Source organism: Gouania willdenowi, chromosome 6 (genome assembly GCF_900634775.1).
Source record: "Gouania willdenowi chromosome 6, fGouWil2.1, whole genome shotgun sequence".
NCBI lineage: Eukaryota > Metazoa > Chordata > Actinopteri > Blenniiformes > Gobiesocidae > Gouania > Gouania willdenowi.
In genome coordinates, this window is record NC_041049.1 from 56,636,666 (window position 1) to 56,659,113 (window position 22,448).

The following is a 22,448-nucleotide window of genomic DNA, read 5'->3' on the forward strand; positions in this document are numbered from 1 at the left end:
GTTTAATGGTTACTTTACTTTAAACGATGGTCCAGGGGGAGCAGTCAATCGGAATAAATGTGAAAATGGAGACAAGGATTAGGTGAAACCATTTGCAGACATCTGTCTTGTTTAAATATCTTTATTTGACAACTAAGTGACGTGACACCAGACAGTCTGCCATCCCTTGTTTTATTTATGCAGAGTCAAATCTCAAACAAGCATTTCATGAATCACTTATTTTCAGATTTTTCTTATTATAGCCCGCAGCCTGAACTGTTGTTCTTTTTTCCCCAGTCGACCACAATTTGGGAAAGACAACAAACAATGAGGAGAAACAATGACTTTATGTGTTTCAGTAGAGCATGAACTCGCATTTTGAAATCAATATTCTGCATTGTTCCAGATAAACAAATGCTCATTGTCCCATCGCTATAACAGAAACGCCTGATGGTGTTTTTATTGTAACATTTGAATAGAAAATAAAAAATAGAGATAGCAGAGATGGAGAAATGCTCCGGAGCAATGAAGACGAGCCACACTTTTTAGGCCGTCTCACAAAGCCACATCAGTTCCACATGGCTTGCAGGGACTTGCACAGTTGTACTTCTGGTCAAATCACCCACACGAGGAATGTCATGGGGTAGCCAACAGCGAAAGTGAGCCAATGATGGGTAAATTTGAATACTCAGCTATACCTCAGTGCTTTAAACTCATCTTTGGTCAACAAACAAGCAACAAAACACTTTCCCATTATCAAAATCAGGGGTCACCAACCTTTCTGAAACTACTTCATAGGTAATGTTAGGGCTGGGCGATTTTGCCTAAAAAAAATCTATTTATAAAGAAAAATTCGAGTTTCAATTCGATTTTTGATTTTTTTTTTTTAATGCACTTAAAAATGACTGCAGACAACAGATTTATTGTCAATAGTGCAACTTTATTGCTGTGATTGTCCTCAAGAGTTAAAATGTATAGAACAATCCCAAAATAAAAAGTAAAAGATTCTCTGTCATTCAACAATTTCAAACTTTAACCCAGGTTTAAGCAAAAGTACAACAGCAACTTCAGAGTAGATTCAAGCGAAAAAGTTCAAAAAAATGTGGTGGGAAAAAAAAAAAAATTAAAAAAAAGTTTTTTGTTTTTTTTTTTAAACTCGAATTTGCAAAATAAAAATAATTTTTATCTACAAATTCGATCAAATTTTTAGATTTTAGATTTTTTGCCCATCCCAAGGTACAGTATAGTCTGAAGGGCTGCCAGTTACAAAAGCACTTCTAAAATACTTCATTTTCACGGTTTGTACATTAAGTAGAAAGTGAGATAATAAGGAAGGCTGGCAGTAACTTAAAAAGATTGGAAATGTTGATTTCAACATGAAACACACTCTCTCCAATTATTTCATTTTCAATGAATTTTATAGAAAATCCACCTGGCTTTTTAAAATACATATCTGAAATATCATATTATATATAACATACCACCGACCAAACACCAGATCTGCAACACCTAAAGACTTTTGCCACAATGTTTCAGTGAAAATAAACATTTAAAGATGGTTAATTTAATACAAAAACTTTATCAGCAGTATTTAATTTTACTAAATAAGAACTACATCTCTCATAAGTATTGATCTTTGTGAGTTTGAATCCTGGAAAGTAAATCAGATTTTAGATAGAGCTCATCATTACTAGTGCTTCTGAGGGCTGGGCGATATGGACCAAAACTCATATCTCAATATTTTTTCTCAAAATGGCGATATAAATATCGATAATATTATTTCAAATGAAGTCCGACCAGAAAGGCAATTCTTGATCAAATTTGCTGATGCAAAATGCTACACAGGTTCATTTATTAACAAACAGCTGCACAATATGTGCCACTTTTGGCTTTTTCACCTGTAAGGTTAAGGGACAGCACGTGTGAGTGAGTTCTGTAGGGGTTGTTTAGGGGAAGGTCTGGGTTAGGACACACACAGGAATCCATCCATGAGCTTTACATGCTGTTCTGAAAAGTAAAAACAGCAACTCCTAAAATGAGCTATAAAATATATGTATCTATATATGCAATATTGTAATTTTCTATATCTCTAAAATAGAAAATGATATATCGCCCAGCCCTAGCCCCTCACATGGTCTATTTAAAAAAAAAAAAAAATATATATATATATATATAGTCAATATTTTTGTGTATTTGTGAAATATTTATGATGGCAGTGTGTAATGCCTGCAATATTTATATATGCACAGGCATTTTATTTTCATATAATCTGTTCAGATCAGTGTTCAAACTGACACAATAGGAGAAATTATTTTTTCTTATTTTTGTGCATTGTCAGAAACTCAGGGTGATTCATCCTTAATATTCTCACTTACAGTTGTTACAATGCCGTCATTATGTTGTCATGGTTACTTTGAGACTTCTACACAGTAGTTTCAGTGAAAATAAACTTGTTGCACATTATTTTATGATGGCAGTGTGTGACTACATTTTCTTTTTTTCAGTGAAAATGTGCAAAAACACTAATAATAAATAATAAATAGGTTTTTAAGCAAATAGTTTTGACTCAATTTGTCCTCTGAATGATCAATATCTTCTGATGAACATATACAGCAACTTGATTTTTCATCTCTACGTTTCATCTTGATATCAACTGGGTAGAATATCGCGATAATATCGTATCGTGACGCAACATCCTTGACAATACTCACCCCTATCAACAAGAACATTACATCATTCAACTTTCTTTAAACTAATGAATGGTCTGGGTCTGGGTGTGCGTGCGGGTGTGGGTGTGGGTGTGTGTGTGTGTGTGTGTGTGGGTGTGTGTGTGAGATAATCAAAAGCAGCTCTCGTTTACAAACTGTCTCCATGGACGCTGTTTGCATCCTATACAACGTGTACTACTGGCTATGTAACAACCGTGTAGCCAGGTGATGCTAACATGTCCATAGCCTGGAGCAGCAGGTCTAGTGTAATATTCATCATCATGTTATTCATAAACACACACAGTCTAACATACACTCTGTTAGATGTATATGACTTGCTGTGGAGTGATTGTACAATACACATCTAGTTGAGCATAGCCTTAGTTCAGACAGGCTGCGGACGCCAAGCCAGCCACACCTCAAATCAACCGACCGTCCAGATTGGCTCCCTATTGGTCAAAGCATACAGGAAGCACTACTTAAACCGTGACAGCTGCCTCTTACGACCTCAGTAACCATCTCGCAACCCACCTCCGCCCCAACTCCTCCAGGTCACTATGTATCCAACTAACTGGGGGTCATTTTTGTTATTAACATATGCTCTGATCTGTTCCAGGGGGTTTCTGCTAACCGCTCTCCTTGCTTTAGCCTTTAGCTAGGGCTCATGGAAGGTCAGGGAGGAGTGCTCTCCCTACCTCCGTCTTCCACGTAAGCCCGTGGAAAGGGCGAGGAGGTCCCAGAACAGACCCATACCGCCAAATATACAATTGCATGCATATCCATGTAAAGCGCTCAAAGCCCCTATATACTGTAAATCCTAATGCACATTTATTGTAAATCAATCATTTATTTTGACCTAAGTGGTCCTGACTGAACTGCTTAAATGTACAGTCTTTCCCTTTGTACAGCACTGCTGTGTTGATAAAACAGAGTTACGCAGGTCGACAGTGTCATGCATGACATACATCACAATATAATGTATACAAGACTGTATGCAAGAACATGGTGTCATTTTTTATAGGAGGTTCCACAAACTACCTATAAACAAAAAAAATAATGAAAAAAAAACATTTATTTTATCTGGGTTTCATATTTGATGCGTTTGAAAAATGCAATGGTTTTTGTTAAATATTTGAAGAATGGAGGTGGGTTTATTTACAAAACCATTATGGCCGCCATCGTCTCTCAATTGCATATCTTACTTCTGGGCTTTTATTGCCACAATGGTAATTATCAATACTGTACATAAAGACATGAAATATCACGCTACATTCAAAAAATGAAGAATTTGATTTTGTAATTGGTGCCCACTTTAAAATGAGTGACACAAATCTAACTGGAACTTTTAAATACTTTAAAAGTAACCTTATTATTAATAGTTTAGAGATATGTTAAAAAAAAAAAAAAAAACATTCACGGCAAAATATTATTTACAGTATTTCCTTAGTGATTTTACGACTTTAAATTTCTGTTGATTGTTTGAGGTTTTTGTTCAATATATTCATATGTCTCAGGTTAAATAAAAAAGGGCCATGTCTATTAATGAGACATGAAAATGAAGATGAATAAAAATATAACAGATTAATTAAAAATACTAATAAGGTGGCATGTCAGAAGAATCACTGAAAAGAAAAACACAGACAGAATATTGCAGAGGTTCCGTGTACCCCCTTTGCAATTTTGTGAGAAAAGTGTAATTTAAACAAGCATATAAAATACAATATAATAATAATAACAGTACGTATGATTCGTGTTGATATTGGATCGATATTGGCCAATACTCAAGGCTGCAATATCGGTATCGTATTGGAAGTGAAAAAGTCCTATCGGGACATCCCTACGTATGAGTGAGTTGTGTAGTGTGGCTTGTTTAGGGGACGATCTGGGTTAGAAGTAGGGGTGTTGAAAAAAATCGATTTGGCGATATATCGCGATATTACATTGCAAGATTCATTTTTTTTTTTTTTGTACCTTTATATAACCAGGAAATTATTTTCCACTGCAGGAGACATTGCAACTGCACAAAGAAGTGCTAAAACCTGGGCATGTTGACCAGCTTGTGTTTTTTCAATAAAATCTAAGAAGAAAGAACTAACTTTCTGCATTTATTTGTTGTTCTAGGCATAAACCTCAGTTAAGTTGCACTAAAGTCAAAGATGGTTTAAAAGCCACAGGCAGATTGTGTGTTACTTTTTATTTTAAGTTGTTGGCACATGGCATGTTAAAGCCAATGTTTTGCGTGTAAAATATGCCAATAAAATATATTTCATACATAATGTTCTTATGAAGGTGTACACATTTACAGAGCAGTTGTTTCTGAAGGTATATATTTATTAAAAAAAAAAAAAAAAAATCCTTATACTTTAATATCGGGATATGTATCGTATTGTATCGTGACATATGTATCGCCAAAATAGAAAACTCGATATATCTTGAATCTCGATATGTTGCCCAGGCCTTGCAGTTCATGTTAAATGTGTCCATAAAATAGCCTCAAAACTCAAAAGGAACTAAATGGAATTGATAAATATTTCCGAGTACCCCCATGCAATGTTCTCCTGTACCGCTAGGGGGTACGCGTACCCCTGGTTAAGAATCACTGGAATATTGAACCAAAATTTCAATGACTGAGTTCAGCCTCTTCATAAATAATAATAATAATAATAATAATAATAGGTCTGCAAACGGGATTAAGAGCTAAACATTTAGATTAAATCAGATGCTTATGGTGAACCGTTTCCCTGACACATTATTACTGAGATGTGCATGTGTGGTTGAAGAAAATCAGCCCAAATAACAACCAGTGAAACCAGAGCCCAGATGACAAATCCCAGACAGCGGATCCAGTGTTTGACACGAACACGACCGCCTCCCTTCATTACCTCCACCGCGGCCGTTTTAATGTGATTACCGCTAAAGCAAAGTGATGAGGCTCCGCTAAGCCTCTCCGTAAATGAAAAGTGTCTCTGAGATCCAGGCTTTATTCAGTCGAACCTCAACAAACTGGATGTAACGTCTCGTCAGGAAGGAGGTGAAGAGCTGACTGGAAACAAACTCAAGACTACAACTTGTTCCTAAAAATACGCGCAGTTTTTTTTTTTTTTTTTTTTTACACAACACCCCGCATTGAACTTGGCGCATCTTCGCTCGTGCTTAACGCAGTAGTTTCCGCTTTAAACCCGGTCGAAGGCGTCACATCGTGCTCGGTTGTACGTACCCGGATTCCCGATGCTGCTGCTGCTGCTGCTGCTGCTGCTCGCCTGACGGACTTGGGTGCGTGTGCTGTGAGGCTCGGTGCGGGCCGGAAAGGCGTCACATTTACTGAGAACCGCTAACAGTGACGGAGGCAACGTAGAGCAGGAAGCCCGGAGAATAAATGAACCGCCCCGACGTCAAGGGAGACGGCACAGTCTCAGACCCACAGATAGGAGCCCAGAGTGAGGTCTCACTCCTCCAATAAGTTCTGTACATTCACTGCAGTCAAAGCTGCTTGGAGTGCAACACATTTGAGCTAACACCAAAACTGATGAGAAAATAGAAGTATGGAACATTTAAAAATTAAACCTGTGTCACACATAACAGTCCTATGAATAAGCAACTATTCCTAACGACAGTTATTTACAGCAGTGGTTCCCAACCAGGGGTATGTGTACCCCAAGAGCAGACATGGGCAACAGGTGGCCCCCAAACTAATGCACAAAATGACTGAGGAAAAAAAAAACATACAAAATTAAAGAAATATACAAGACCAGGGGTTCCCAAACAGGGGTACGTGTACCTCTGGGGGTACAGGAGCACATTGCAGGGGGTACCCAGAAGCATTTAAAAATAAATAAATAAATTTAAATCTGGAAAATGTTCCTCGTTCTTTTTTAGGCTATTATTTGGACAAATTCACCACAAACTAGCAGTATTATTGTTACTACTTTTATTGATACCACTCAATAAAATACTATTATTTTCTTGGAATTTATTGAAACGGGATTATTTATTGCTACAGAGGCCATTTTGTCAGACTTCTGAAAGTAGGAGACAATAATTAGCAACATTTTACAAAGGAGACCAAATGTACTTACAAATGAAGTAATCACCTAAAAGTTGCATTGTGTGTGTGTGTGTGTGTGTGTGTTTTTTTTTTTTTTTTTTAAAGAAAATGTCTAGAGATATGTTAAACACAGCCATAGCCCCCGGGACTATGGGTATGTTTCTGGATCTTTTCTACATAAAAGTAATGTGCCTGTGTCTTCACTGTGTCAGGATTGGTTTAAGCACTCATTGACTCTTCTTTCTGCTAGCGTGGGTTCAAAACCCACTTTCAACAAATGCATTTTCTAATTTTAACATATTGAACAGGACAAATTCTACCTTTAAGAATATATATCTGACAAAAAGAAACATTTTACCGTATTTCCTGGGTTAGGATTTGGGTTACAGTGAGGGATAGGGTTAAAATAAAATGGTTAGCGGTGTAGCTAAAAATAAATATGAGCTAAAATACAACTGACGGAACTTTAAGTCACGTGGTGCACATATCACGTGACCTAAACTGGGTATGCATAGAGTGGCAGTCTATGGATGCATTTAACGTATCCATAGCCACGGCCTTTTTTAAATTCCCCTTTACTTGAACATGTTGCAGCAGGTACTTGGAAATATTTAAGTGACTATATTCCCAGGTATAAAATATGTATGTATGAACTCGAGGAAAAAGTTCATTACTTAATTTTACTTACATCTGAAGATGTAATGATGAAATTCATTCGTAGAACATCAGGGGAAATATCACTTCTGAATATTAGATAACTGTAGAGTTTTGAATGTATAAGCCACTGTTGCTTTAGCTGAAGAACAGTTTTTTTCTTCTAAATTTTATATGACTAATGAAAATAACATCTGATTTTTATCATACCAATTTGGGGTTGAGATGACTTGATAAAGTGGATGGATATTAAAAAATAAAATAAAATCATCCATAGATCTGGTGAGAACAAAGATCACAGTGGGGGCAACACAAATGTGACTGTATCTGATCTGAAGGCTAAATTATCAACATTCACGTCAGAATTTAAAATAACGACCAATCTGAGCATTAATACAGGAAATAATAATGAGTTTCTGTGTGTTTCAGTTGCTGTTTTTTTTTTTCGGGGTTTTTTTACCTTTAATTTTTGTAAATTCTGGTTCTTGTGTTGTGTGTTTTAGGAGTCATTTTGTATGTTTTTGTATTGTGTTTTTGAAGTCATTTTGTATGTTTTTGTATTGTGTTTTAGGAGTCATTTTGTATGTTTTTGTATTGTGTTTTAGGAGTCATTTTGTATATTTTTGTATTGTGTTTTAGGAGACATTATGAATATTTTTGTATTGTGTTTTAGGAGTCATGCTGTGTATTATTATTGTACTATTGTGTGGTATTATCTCCCGCCACAAAGTGTGGAAGGGGGATAAAGGTTTGAGCTCCATGCATCCATCCGTCCGAGTTAAATGGGACAGCTTTTCTCAGAAACTGTTTAAGATAGAATAACCAAATTCAGTGTGTGACTTCAGGGTATCAATGCCTTAATGGAGTTCGAAAATGAGAAGCGCACACTTATTTTTTCTGGAATTGTTGCCCTTGTTCCATTTTTTGGACTCTGTTCGAGGTATCTTCAAAGGGGACAGCTTTTCTCAGAAATTGTTTAAGATAGGATAACCAAATTTGGTGTGTGGCTTCAGGGTATCAATACCTCGATGGAGTTCGAAAATGAGAAGTGGGCAAATATTTTTTCTGGAGTTATTGCCTTTGTTCTGTTTTTCTTTACTCTGTTCTTGGTATCTTCAAAGGGGACAGCTTTCCTTAGAAACCTTTTAAGATATTTGGTAATTTTATAATCTGATGTGGTAATATTTTCTTATGTATACATCTAAGTTCTTAGATTTAGGACATTTAGGAAAAGGTTGAGTTATAATGACAATCAATCTGGCGGGGGATGTTGATGACTATGTCTTCTTGTTGAAGTTTTTTTTGGGTCTTTTATTGTCATTTTATGTGATTTACTGTCATTTGTGTGTTTCTAGATTTTTTTTGTTCAATTACCTTGGGGGCCGCACAAAATGAAGTCAAGGGCCACATATGGCCCTTTGGCCACCAGTTATCCATATCTGGATTAAAGGATCTGCAGGAATTGCAGAGAAGGCCAAACAGGTGATGCAAGCGATTTGTGAAAATACTGTACATTTAATTCATGTAAGAATTACTTCTACTTTCATTCCTGGAAGATTGCTTAAGTATTTGGCTTTGAATATTGCTTAAATGTCAGTTTCAGTATTGATAGAAGAATTTGGTGCATACCTTCAATCTATGGCTCTCAAACACTTCTCTTATCAATATGATATCTCTTTAATATCCTGGTGAAAGAAACAATAATATTAATTTCTTGTAATTTTTTAAAATTTAATCTCAGCCAAGAATAGGTTTGTTAGATATGAGTGCAAGTGAAAAAAACAATAGGTGCTGATGATGATGATGGACGTGGAGCCGTTTCTTCCTACTATTCTTTGACATATCTTATCTGTGTATTTTAAATGTTTGTCACTCTTTTGATGCAAAGCCTCTGCATTCAGGTTTCTACAGCCGAAACAATGGCACAACAACTTCCTGCAGCATAATAACATTTCAATTATTATTGTAACTCTCTATGATCTGACCCCCAACCCCTGTAACTTCCTCAATAAATCTGTGCTCCTTTCCCACAAAAAAAGAAAAGCCTGCCCTCTACTGTTCTTTTCAGTTATTTACCAAACTGCTTTCTTTTGGTTCAACTCAAATCAAGTCTTTTATTAGATAGTTTATCATAGAAAGTATGTGTTTCTAGAAAAGGCATAAATAATACACTGAGTGCAAGAAATCTTGGTTCTTTGGTCTGATTTGTCCTCATCCACCCCTACGCTCCACACATGGATCCACGGCTGGAAGACAAAAATATAATAGATACTTACACCAAAATGTACACTTTTAGATAAGATTGCAACAAACAAAAAAAGGTGAACCTGTGAAGTTGACAGTGGAGGAGGTCAGCACAGGGACAGTGTTCCCAGGGACCCTCCTGGTCCCATGCCAGCATGTCCATCAGCAGGTTGGGGTGACTCAGACACGACTCCCCCTTTGATGGTCTGGGGTTGCAAATTGGAAACAAAAGCTCTGATGGTTGCAGAAAGGGGACAAAGAAAGGAAGTGGGTCATTTTTTTGCACCTTTTTTGGCCTAGTAAAAACTAACATAAATAGCTCTATGCTTGTAAATGAATGCAGGACTGAAATACATGATGCATTTTTTGAACGACCAGGGTCTGTCGCACCGTCGAATAAAGCCAGATATGAATCTTTTCTATAGACATCATTTTTCAAAGGTACATTGTCAGTTATTTGCAATGTCTACCAAATTAATTTTCTGAAACACTATGACAAAATACAACATTAAAATACATTTTAATAACTGTTTTGCACTGTAAAATCATACAATACCATTAATTTTTGGGGTATTGTAATGTTTATATGCAATTTTGACGTTTTTGTTGTGTGTGCGTTCGTTAAATTAACCTGACCCGACGACGTCCGGAAAAGACGTCTTCTCAACGTTGTTTCAACGTTGACTTGCTCAATGGGAGCTTGACATTAATTATTTCTTAAAAAGATCGCAGAGCATAAATGTTAATGAAGTACACCTGGATATATACTTAGTGACTGTAGATAATACTGAAGAATGATTTTTAATAAACAGAAGCATGTGTCAATGACTGAGTTTGGCATTGCAAGGCTGTTTAAATTTCATATGTGAAATTGCTTCAAACGTTGAACGTCATATCAAGGTCCAGATGAGGTCGTGGTCATGACGTCAGATGCCGACCTATTTTCAACGTCATATAGACGCGCAGGTGAGGTCCAGACCGACCAACGCGTTATGAACGTGATCTGGAGGTCCTTGGACGTCGGATGTCTAGTGGGTTAACATTGGCAATAAGTTTGAACGTATTAGCTGAACATGTTAAAGGTTGAATGGTTTGTAATTTGTTTGCAAAGATTTCAAGGTGAAAACTGGAGCAGCTCCTCTAGCTTAACAAGCTGTCCACTATAAAAATGGGAAAAGTCAACACCGTTTCACAAAATATTTAATAACTCAAAAAGTTTAAATGATAAAAGTACACAAATCTCGGGAACTTTCTGAACATTTTGATAGTTTATTTGTCAAAATCGGACAAACGGTGTAGGAGGATTTAACGCAGACGGGAAAAAGAACAGATAACAGTAGTGAGGATGCCTCCTGTATCCTCACTAATAATCAGCACAAATATTTAATTCAATGTTGACAATGGGACAAAAAATGCAAGATTCTGAGCCCTGCTCTAAATTACTGATAATGCATTGGCTCACCTCGTAGAAAGGCACAACAGAGGTGTGGCTCACAGTCATTCTGACCCTGACAGATAGTTCCCTCTGTTCCTCTGGTGGCGTTCACCGTACACTGGCCCCACACACACATCTGATCAGAGCAACACTCCTCATCTTTTGTGCACGGCTGTGTAAAGAACACACATTCAGACATGACACGATAAAGATTTTCACAATAAATTAAAAAATAAATAAATAAATATTTTCAGTTTACAAAAAAAAATCTAACTGTATAAAAGTTGCCACCTTATGATTTCCCTGTGTGTTGATTCATATTGTAATTAAGCTTCCTAATCAGAGTCATTTTTGTTACACAGAAGCATTAGTACAGAAGCATTAGTGTTAAAGGTGAAACGTGATCCATTTAAAGACTCACCATATCTGTTGGTATGCAGGGGAGGCACTTGGAGTTCTCAATCTCATACAGGCAGTATTTCAGCTCGCCGCAGTCCTCGTCCACCATGCATTCCTGTGAGTTCAAGGGTAACAGTTCTAAAGGAGAACAGTGTACAAATAAAACCTGCCCCACATAAGCCAAAATGACCAATAACACAACTATGTAGATAAACTAGATAAATAAATAGACTAATGGTTTACCAGTGCTAATACTGGCATTATATCACCTACAGAAAACAAAGATATGCACAAAAAAACATTTCATTTATTGACACAGGTTGACATTCAAAACAAGAGCATAAGACGTTTCTCTGCTGTCAGTTCTCGTAATTCGTCCCATAGCTCCATGTATTCTCAGTATTTGGGATTCCAACCTGCAAATGCATACAGCTCCTGTGAAACGCTTCCTTAAAGGCTCCTAAAAACACACTGCATGTTGCTTTCTAGTCCAATGAATAACTATTGCTGATTTTTTTTATGCCTGGGATGTGAAGAATGTGATTTTACATGCCACAATAACAAATGTAAAATAGCACAAAAACATCAACCATTGAAGGCAGATGGACTTCAAATTGAAGGCGGATGGACTTCTCTGTCTGCTGCACAAACATTCAATAATGTAGAAAACAAAATAAACAAAAAACTTTCTGTTTCACAAACTTTAAAACCTAATGTTATTTTCCCCCATAATCTAATGTCTCTGCTCCGTCAGGTTCCTTCTAAGTTCCTGCAGCGCTGTGTCACACACACTCTCAGATGTGAAAATTGTTCCATAATGGATTATTCTGGCCTGACGCTCCTTGCATCAACGCAACACAAGAGTTTGACGGTCAAAACATGTAGAGAAAGACACAGGAGCTCCCTGGAGCGGTGCGTCCGGAGCGACATTCACGGAGCCACACTGGACTCCAGCTGCATTCATCTCTCTCACACCCTCTGCATTTTCTTTCAGTTTTTGTCAATATTAACAATTGTTTAATTGAAATTATTTTCTTATACTAGAAAGGTTAACTGGAGTTTTTTTTCCAATCTCCGCTGTGTTTTGTGTCAACATTCAGTGCAGCTGATCTCTGCGTGTGTGTTTGCACCAGCCTGTGGCTCGTTCCAAATTTGATGAATTGCATTGCGTCCACTGCATTAATTTATTTACATTTCCTCCCCACATTTTTTTGCTCCCCTTATTAGATACTTTACATATTCATCAGAGGGAAACAGGATAAATGGATTGTGGGCACATTGTGATGCGCAGAAGACGCGCAGTCCTGATTTCCTGGGGTTTTTACCCCTTATTAGCACATGGAGTGACGTTTGCACACGTTTTATAGATGGAACAATCTCCCCGCTGGAGTGAAGCTTTTATTTTTAGAGCTCCCCCTGCTGACTAGCTGCAGTATAGGTCATAAATGCCGCCTCCTCAATGATAACAGATGGGATGTGGGTCAAACTGTAAACTTGATGTAGAGACAAAACAAGGTGACATTATGGATGAAAAGGGAAAAAACTTCCAAACACCTTCGAAAGAGGAACTGTTCTTGAACTGGAGGAATGCTAACAACGTCTGGCAGGGAACAAGGCCAACACGAACAAAGATAGAGGACAACACTGACTACAGACGGTTCAGAAGAAATCAAGAATGTTTTGACCAGAGAGACATGTAAACCCATGTAAATTTGCGATGGTAAAACAGGGGACGGGACCCGGATAAGCAAACTGCTTCTCTCGTCTCCTTTTTCGGCATGTACAAAAAAGAAAAAAAAAGAAAATGTGAATGTAACCATGTCGGAAATAAACTGAATAAATAAAAAAAAAAATAATAAAAATACTCGTCACATAATTTTTTTCCAAACCTAAATTCTGCTTTGATCAATAGTTATTATCGCCCTACATTGTGTTCAAGTGTGTATTTTTTTGTGAAATTTGTTTTAAATAAGTTATTTGAGGTTGAATAATGAGATTTTACATCATATATGACGATGATTGACAGCCACGGATCTTGCGTAGCTCTCTATGTGAATAGCAGTTAGTCGTGAAGGAAAGCCGAGACGCCATTTAACTAGATATTTGAGTTGAAATATATTGTGGTTTTGTACTAACCTTTATGATCTGAACGAGACATTGGTAGAATTTCCAGGGGGAAAGATACTTATGTTCTTGGTGTAGCTGGGCTGCGTAAGTCATCAGGGCAGTACGCTAAATGGGCGGGGCGTGCGCAGACTCTGGTTCCAAATGACATCAAATTTGCAAGACGGAAGCAAAGAACGTTGAGTGGGAACAGCTACAGTGTGCGCTACTGGAATGAATCATAACATAACCTAACCGCTAGAGCAGACATGGGCTTGTCTGTGAACGGTCGCATTTACAGACCTTGGAGTCGCTGTTAGTTTACCAATAAATGGGAAGAGATTCGTCGCCTTTATAAGTATTGACTAGGCCACTGGGAGTGAGGCCCACGGCCAAGACAGGCTGACTTGATAATAATGTATCATGTTTTTCTGCAGTCAGTGCCTTCTCTCTCTGCTCTGTTTCAGGTGTCGTGAAGCTGATGATGGCAGTTCCTGATCTGTGGTTCACGGCTCAACCAGTCTGGGACACTCTGATGTTCAATCTCTCTATCCTGTTCTGTTGGTTTTTCTGTCCACTAACCCCAACCAGTCGAGGCAAATGGCTGCCACCTCTGAACCTGTTTCTGCTGAGGATTTCTTCCTGTTAAAAGGGAGTCGCTTCTTCCCACCGTCGCAAAATGCTTGTTTATGTGGATGTTGTTGGGTATTTTATTTCTTATTATGAATTTTATATTTTGATAAGCGCATTGAGATGACTTTGTTGTAAATTGTGCTAAACAAATAGAGTTGAATTGAATTGTTTTTACACCGTTGCTGCCCACTGCTCCTCAGGGAGGAGTTAAATGCAGAGAACACATTTTGTGTATGTAGCTCGCATGCCTTTAACTTCGAGTGAGTGGGCGTGTATGTTGACTGTGGAGGCGCAGCCGGCAGCAGGCACTTCTTGGAGGGGGCGGTTCAGAATTCATTGCCGTCACTAAAGTCTGACCGATCGTTTTACAGAAGAGAGCAGAGCAGCAGCTCAGAGAGCAGGATGAGTGAGGATTGCTCAGAGACGCAGGGAGGAGCCCAGTAATAATTTAGGGGTGTTTTTGATAAGGAATTAACATTGTAACAAGGCTAAAAGCTCAAAAAAGGTGATTGAGCATTATATAGGCCCTTAAAGAGTAGTAAAAAGAGTTTCCTAATATGGCTTTTGCAAAAGACCCCAAACTTGAAAAACTGAAATTAGGAAATGGAAAAGAGTGATACTAGTTTTACCCTCTGGGCTTCACACTCATCTGCATACACTAGATATTACATTGGAAAACAACACAGTGGTGATGAGTTATTTGCTTTATCCAGTATGATTCACATCATGAGACATGCCTGGATAACAACAGCGCAAATGTTCCAATTCATGAGACAATAGGGATTTCAAGTCTCCATAAAAAATGTTGTTTCAGCTTGCTGAGGAACAGCAGGAACTCAAACAAATTTTTCACAGTCCTGTACCACTTCAGACATTTAACCTAAAGCCATGTACATCCCACTCCTACACACTTAAAAAAACATAATAATGTAATGTCAGATGCAATGTAGCCCTATACAGTGAAATGTGTTTATCCTATTGAGGAATAATATATAGTAAATAAAGAATGATAATCAATAAAACATCTTGTTCAGAGTTATCACTCAATTGTTTTAATAAATTAGCCTACTGGCATTTCCAGAGGATGCACAGAACTCAGCAATGTTTGGCTGAATTTGAGAGAGTGAGTCTTTGATCTTTCTTAATGTAAAGTTGTGTTCTGTATTTTGTTTTCATGTTTGTCAAAGCTAAAAAAAAATCCAGTACGTGATGGCAAAGGACATCAAAGTCTTGACAGCACGTTTGGCTAGCGCAAGAAGCCTGATAAGGTAACAAATAGGAAAGAAATTAGATGATAGATATTTGTTTTTAGTGTATTTTATAGTTGATTTAGGACCAGTTATCATAAGAGATGCTAACAGAAAGCTAACACAGGAGGAAGGTTAACTTTTATTAGGGTACTTATTTCAGGCTCGGTAATTGTAATTAATTGCAATTGATCTGAGGTATTTGAGAACGTAATTGTAAATGACTTTATGAGGATAAAAAATAATTGTATTTTAATTGTAATTGGAAAAAATAAAAAAAATGCTGGTTACTGTAATCATAATTGAATTGTAATTGAACATAGGTAATTGAAAACGTAATTGTAACAGAAAAATGTAATCAACCCCAACCCTACCGGGGGTACCCGTACCCCACTTTTGGAACATAGGGTAAAACATGTCATTTCATTACATTTACACAGACAGAGTTGATAACTAAATGTTCTATGTTCTATATTCTGCAGTAGGAGACTTAATAGTGTGACTAGTCTGCACATGTCAGCTGGAACGGTGTCGGCCAACAGAGAACGAGCGTTCTCTGGGCGAGTCTCTTTTCCTTCGTCCCAAACATCCTATCACAGTGTTTGCTGCTGCCTGTGGGAAATCTAGGAGCAGAGCCAAGTTCCTGAAACGCTGCACATTATTAGGACTTCCTGGACCATGTCAAAGTCAGCAGCAGTGATCTGTTTATTATTAAACTATACTTCGCTCAAGCTAATGTGCCACAGAAAAAGGGAATATTCTCAAATGTTATGCATGGCCACTGTGTAGGGGTGAGTGAGTGTGTGTTGGTGATGCATAATGGACTGGCTTATAGGATTGAGGCACAATCTGTAATAGATCAGTGTTTTGAGAGCTCCAAGCATTGTAGATCACATCCCCCTCCTGCTGTCAACACCTGAGGGAACAAGCTCTCCCTACAATATGGAGAACAAACTGTAAAAAGAATAATTATAGATGTCTGTTCCTTATGGGTACTATCCACCACTCCATGCAACAAAAATCTGGAATGGCCATCATTTATATTGGCATTAAACGATACCAGTGTAAAAAGATCGACCCTCTAGCTTTATTTCCTCTCCTCACTGAACTGACTGCTGCGCTTTCAACAAAAAGGCGACCTGGCTGTCTGTATCTGTATCTGTGTAAGTGCTTGTTCAATTCAAGTTTATTTATACAGCACAAATTACAACAATAGTCATTGTGCTAACAAAACATAAAATCCTTAAGAAAAATTAAAAAACCCAACAAATCCACATCCTATCCTAATCCTAGTCCTGTCAGTCACAGCATGGCTCTCCATCTTCTTCTTTTGATAAGTTTTATGTCCTCCCGTCTGGTGCTTTGCATTTTCTGTCATTTGTTGTAGTGTACTTTTTTTTTTTTATGAAAAACAAAATCCAGAAAAGTGTGCACTGAAGGGAAGAAAATGCATTATATTTAAATTGTGTTTATTTAAAAAAAATCCACATATGATAATGCTTGTTTTTTGTTTCTGTCACCTATAAACTATTATTAAAACTAAAATTTATCCCCATTAATAACAAAAGAGTAGGTCCAAACGTATATGGGCACACCCATTTTTAAAAAAAAATAGTGATTAAGTGCGCAAATTCGGATCTGATCAGGATGAAACTCTGGGGGATAAATGAGGAATAAACTCGACATAACTGAGACAATTTTCATGAAGATCGATCAATTACGAACCGCGATATGACTTATTGAAACTTTGCCAATGATGAGAGAAAGAGATTTTTCTTTTTTAACTGATCCAGAATCAGTATAATGATCTGGATCACCTCTACAATTTAATGGAATCTTCCATGGCGTAAAGTCTATCTACAGTTAAACATTTGAAAAAATCTATGAAGTACAAACAAATGAAAACGCTCGTGCTGCGCAGACTTTCGAAAACGCCCAATTTCATGCTTAGCTGTTTCCATCACTGACAAAATTTGTCATTGTCAACGACCGCGTATGCGTGACTTGGCCCCCAGGTTTTGCGAAGCCCAAGGAATGTTATGAAGGATGACGGGCTAATGCTATCCTAGCTCAGCGCTGACTTTCAGAGATGAAAACTAGAGAGAGAACTTTTATCTGCTACTACCACCTCCTCGCTGATTCTCCTCCACGCCAAATCCTTCCGAGTCCGGTCCTGGTTATAAAGACCGTGTCATACAGCTCCAGGTGGTCACACACAGCTTCTACTCTATGGTTGAATGGGTGAACAGACCGGGGTCCGTGATGACAACAAAGACTCTGATTGGCTTTCGTCTTGCAAAACAGCCGCAGGAGTTCAATATTTTCAACTTTTGTGAGTGTGCGGATATGCGTAAAATCGGGAGCGCGCTCGCACGGCCAACGAACTTGACGTGCGGACCGCACCACACTGCCGCACTGGAAAGATTTAGCATCTGGGACGCATCTATCCATTGACTTTGTATGTAATCTGGATGTACGGACATTTCATGACGCATTCGGTGTGAACACAGCATTAGATGTCCATTGTGACAATACACCTGGATCTCCTTGTAGAATGGAAGACGAATAAATGGAGCATTGCATAAAGAGCACACAGATGTCTTCATCTTTTCTATTGGAAAAGCTGTGACGTACTGCTTTCTTTTATAGATTTTAAAAGCATGATACTGTTTACCACTAAAAAAGAATCCCAACGCAGACTGATATAACTTTAATCTTCAGTTTCAAGCATATTCCCTTTAAAGTCATGCTTAGCCACAGTGTAGCTTCATGTCTTCAGAGTGGAAACTTCTCCACAGACTGTACAGTGGCCTGCTCACAGACTTACCCACTTCCCCAACATTTTTTCCATTAGCCACCTCCATTAACACAACCACCATCTGTACGACTGCCAGGAAAGTAAAAGATCAAAACTGTCGTTGTGAAGTAAAATGGCAAAACAGGCGGCAAGCTGTGGTAATGAGCTCAGTCTGAGCAGTGAAAAGTATGGTTAGGTCTCGTTGCTGGATGAACTCATAAGAAAATGATTTGGGGCAATGCAGCCAGATACAGAACACACTGCTCCTTTATGTGTCCTCGAACAAACACAGTAGGTATCAGGATATCAAAGGAAGAGGACTGAAGAAAAACAGGATTTAAAAAAAAAAAAAAAAGATAAAGGAAAGCTTTTGAGCTCAGAACAAAAGTTGACTGATTTTTGGCCAAAAACAACAGTCTGACAGTGATTGAGCAAAAACCCAACAAAGCATCTTGAGTCATTTAGCTATCCACTGAATCATTGTAATGCCACAATCTCAAAGAAATGACCCACGGCCTCTCTGGATCAATTGGAGAGTCTAAAAGCAAGACATTTAATGTGAAATTCTTCATATCTACTGCAGACTAAACATAGAGCATAGAGGGTGACTCACATGATTCACTGTGTTCCACTGACCACTGATCTCCACATGGACGTGTGAAAGATGACTTTCTCCTGTTTGGTTGTTGCTTTTCTACAAAAAAGAAACAGTTTGTTCAACAGGTCTTCTCACAAACAACAAAGACACTTCCCTGGAAATCATATACTTGAGATTAGTGAGGCTTTAAGTTGATATTCTAGTGTGTGGCTGTTGGTCTGAGATGTTCTGTGTCTCTTTTTCACTCCCATTTTGTCGATGCCTGTGTGTGTGTGTGTGTGTGTGTGTGTGTGTGTGTATGTGTGTATCCGAGTGTGTGAAGTAGCTTCTCACAGCTGTCACAAGCAGTGTTCATTTTGACATTGAATTTTGACTTAGTTTTAGTCTTTTGACAAAACTGCAACTTAGTTTTAGTCCAGATTTTGTCATCAGGCCTTTTTCAGCTATAGTCTAATTTTAATCAACTAAATGGCATTAGGATTTTAGTCAAGCATAAGAGTTCATGCATTTTTTAAAGCTTGAATTACTATTTATCAACCTGATAATGGATGGTAATAAGGCTTGTCCCACCTTCCACATAACAAAAGTACTTTTGATTGGATATCTTCCAAAAAAGAAACTTAGTTCTGGTTGGATTTCATGAAAGTTTTTCACCTGGGCTTTCCCTTATTGAGGTGTTTCAAACTCAAGGCTTGCGGGCCAAATCTGGCCCAGCAGAGCATACAATTTTGTCCGTGGGTTTCTTTAATCACTTCATATATCTTTAACTGATTACTTTACACCATAGGAAACTCTAAGTAATTTATATAAAGAGTTTACCTGCGGAGGAATAAACCAGTGTACAGTAATATAGAAAAAGCACTAAAATGACTATAATGAATGTAATATTCCTGTCAGTCGGGTCTCTGGCCTTGTTTCATAATACAATTTAGCTTACAGGAATATTTTGAATACAATATAATTTAAATATAGGGAACCTTTTTAAAATAGGTAAAAGAACTAAAACACTCAAGATGAATGGTTAATGATAGCAAACCAAACGTGTCACCTTACCTTATCAGTTCTATCCAAGACCTGAACTGAACCATCTGCATTTTTAATGATCTTCGTGGTTTCGTTGAAATAGTTTGGCCACAGACTGAGAGAATTTGAAAGGGATTTGGCACTCTCCGTGTTGATCTGCTGTCAAATGTACAAATGTTAATAACACGTAAAGAAAATCTGCAGCTACAAATGTGGAAAAATAATTTCAGTTTTTAATATTCAAAGGCTGACAATGAGCTGCAAACAAGCAAATAATGACATTATCCTTTTTTTTTTTTTACTTATTAATTAACCTTCCCGTGACCCTGAATAACAAGCGGGTCTGAAAATGGATGGATGGATATTAATTAACTCCTCCCCCCAAAAAATTAAAAAATAAAAATAAAATAAATAACTAAATTGACTTGTAATCTGATTCTGAGATCTAGGTGTTCCCAAATCATCTGCAAACCAACTTAATAGTCAACAAATATTAAAGACTAACAGGTATATAGTAAATTAAACATAACAACTATCTTAAAAAAAAGACCTTAAATTTAAAAATCCAAACCAAAACACATGTTTAATCAAACATTGTCCTTGTTCTATTTATTAATAAATCATTTGATTTGAATAATTGTAACCACAATGATGACTTTGAACAATATAAACATACTGCAACCATGAAATCTGACCAATAAAGCATGACATCACCCACAATGACAAACATTCAACAAGTCGTGAGTGTAAAATAAGTAAAAATAACTGTTGTACAGGTCGATGGGTCAATGATGTGATACATGTTCTGTCTACTGCATTTATTTCAGTTAAAAAAGGTTTAAATGCATAAAAATAGACCAAACATGTATTATATCTCCCATATATGCACTCACTTTGAATTTCCCTAAAACATGACCCATCTGAAATGTATTCTATTTATTAAAAGTGTCAAAATCATCGCTAATATTAGGTAAACTTAGTCCGATGTGGCCCATTTTAGGAAATATTATGCTGTGAAAATCCTTAAACATCCTTGACTCAGACAGAAAAGGAGTAAGATAAAGGCAAAGTGAATGGGGACCTGGTCCACAGCCTCCTCCAGGATGTGCTGAGTGTCCTCCATCAGCTCCTCCACCTCCCGGAACATATCGTTCAGACTGACCGGGCCTCGCTCCACACTGTCCCGCAGCTTCACCGCCCGGTTCCCGCTCCCTAACCCGCTCAGCACCGACACCAGACACACAGTCACACCCACAGACAGCAGCGTGAGCCCGGACATCTTCCCTTCTTCCTTTATCCACTCTGTCTGTCTCTCTGTCTGTCAGTCTGTCGCAGGAGCAGAGCACTGTGACGCACACAGGACGCACAGCTGCGCACAGCTGGATTGGTTTTTATATGGAAATGATGAGGAATGGAGGGCGGGTATCTGTCTGATGGCGAGGAGTTTAATAAGTTCATTTTTATAGAATGTGACCGTCATTATAGTAAATTAAAGGTCTGGTAACATGTTCACATTCACACAACAGCTAATAGAAGGTTAACTACATTTGGCTCAGAATACTGTGAAAAACCACTATAGAGCATAATGATCGAATGAATGAGTGACAAAACACATTTTAAAGAATCTAATTTAGTAAATAAGTGGAATGAAACAGTATTTAGTGCCTCCTGAAACTAGAATATTTGAATTTCCTGAAGAAAATGCAAGTGAGGATGCAGGTGCTGGTCCACGTCACACTGCAATAGCTTAGCATTAGCATTAACTAGCATTAGCATTAGTTAGCGTTAGCATAATCATATTCAGATAGCACGCACTCGTCTCGCCGATGTCGGCCTCGGATCGTGCGTCAGCGTTCTAATCCTAATGCGTCATTTTATGTGTTTTTTTCCCCCCAAATCGGTGATAGCACTTAAATTGTAGAACTGTAAAATGTCAGTTTTTGTGCTGCTGAAAATACATTTATGATCATGAACTGTGTCTCTCTTTATTTTGTCCACACATAATAAGCTATTTAGTGGTAGTATATAGTTTTTTGTTGTTGTTGTTGTGATATTGCCATATTCTTATCAGATTTCAGTAAATACTCGACTATGGATATGGAGATATTTATACTAATTGAATGATCCGAGCTAATTAAAGGTTCATGTAAGCTGTAGAGAGGCCACGCTGAGCATCTTTAATCCATCGTCCAAACATCGTCCAAACGCCGATGTCTCCGCAACGTCTGCCCATTGAGCAAAGGCTCGCCATAATACGTCTCGCCGATGCAACTTCATTCATCGTGTCGACGTCAGCAAGATGTATGTGTGCTATCAGGGTAGCAGTAATCTAGCATTAGCTTAGCGTTAGTATTAGTCTAGCATTAGCATTAGCTTTGTCACTGCCTAATATTTTCACAAACTGGATCCTTTCAGGTCCTAACAAACTCTCGAGGACATCTCTACGACAACGCCGTCCCACGCCAATGGCATCGGAGACGAACTGTGTGAGAGAGAGCAGCAGAGTGAGTAAACAGGCCTTCCTACAACACATACATAACCTGTTTTTTCACCGTCTCCTCTGGCTGCAACTCTCCCCTTTCC

At 37.9% G+C, this 22,448-nt stretch overlaps 2 protein-coding genes across 4 annotated transcripts in view; both read right to left on the bottom strand.

The window, feature by feature from the left end:
• The window catches only part of far1 (fatty acyl CoA reductase 1), a 46,871-nt gene extending 40,828 nt beyond the window's left edge, over positions 1 to 6,043 (bottom strand). For both annotated transcript variants that reach the window (XM_028449746.1, XM_028449745.1), the window contains exon 1: positions 5,905 to 6,043. The gene's annotated coding sequence lies outside the window, so the exon portion shown is untranslated. The remainder of the gene's footprint in view (positions 1 to 5,904) is intronic.
• A 3,230-nt stretch (positions 6,044 to 9,273) lies between these two features.
• dkk3b (dickkopf WNT signaling pathway inhibitor 3b) lies at positions 9,274 to 21,252 on the bottom strand. Of its 2 annotated transcripts, none has more exons than XM_028450116.1 (7): positions 20,947 to 21,252; positions 19,896 to 20,024; positions 18,858 to 18,938; positions 11,487 to 11,579; positions 11,093 to 11,237; positions 9,714 to 9,864; positions 9,274 to 9,632 (listed from the first exon to the last, which is right to left on the bottom strand). In XM_028450116.1, the coding sequence occupies exons 1-7, from the start codon at positions 21,142 to 21,144 to the stop codon at positions 9,608 to 9,610; spliced, it is 822 nt and encodes a 273-aa protein (XP_028305917.1). In that variant the 5' UTR covers positions 21,145 to 21,252; the 3' UTR covers positions 9,274 to 9,607. The 2 variants fall into 2 exon arrangements, with proteins under 2 accessions (XP_028305917.1, XP_028305919.1); XM_028450118.1 differs by having other exon boundaries at positions 9,293 to 9,632; positions 19,896 to 20,021.
• Positions 21,253 to 22,448: the final 1,196 nt, after the last annotated feature.

Coding starts and splice junctions, on each gene's coding strand:
- dkk3b (XM_028450116.1), bottom strand. CDS start 21,144: ATGTCCGGGCTCACGCTGCTGTCTGTGGGTGTGACTGTGTGTCTGGTG. Junction 20,025..20,946: donor TGGAGGAGGCTGTGGACCAG/GTCCCCATTCAC, acceptor TACATTTGACAG/CAGATCAACACGGAGAGTGC. Junction 9,865..11,092: donor CTGTTGTGCCTTTCTACGAG/GTGAGCCAATGC, acceptor TGCAACCATCAG/AGCTTTTGTTTCCAATTTGC.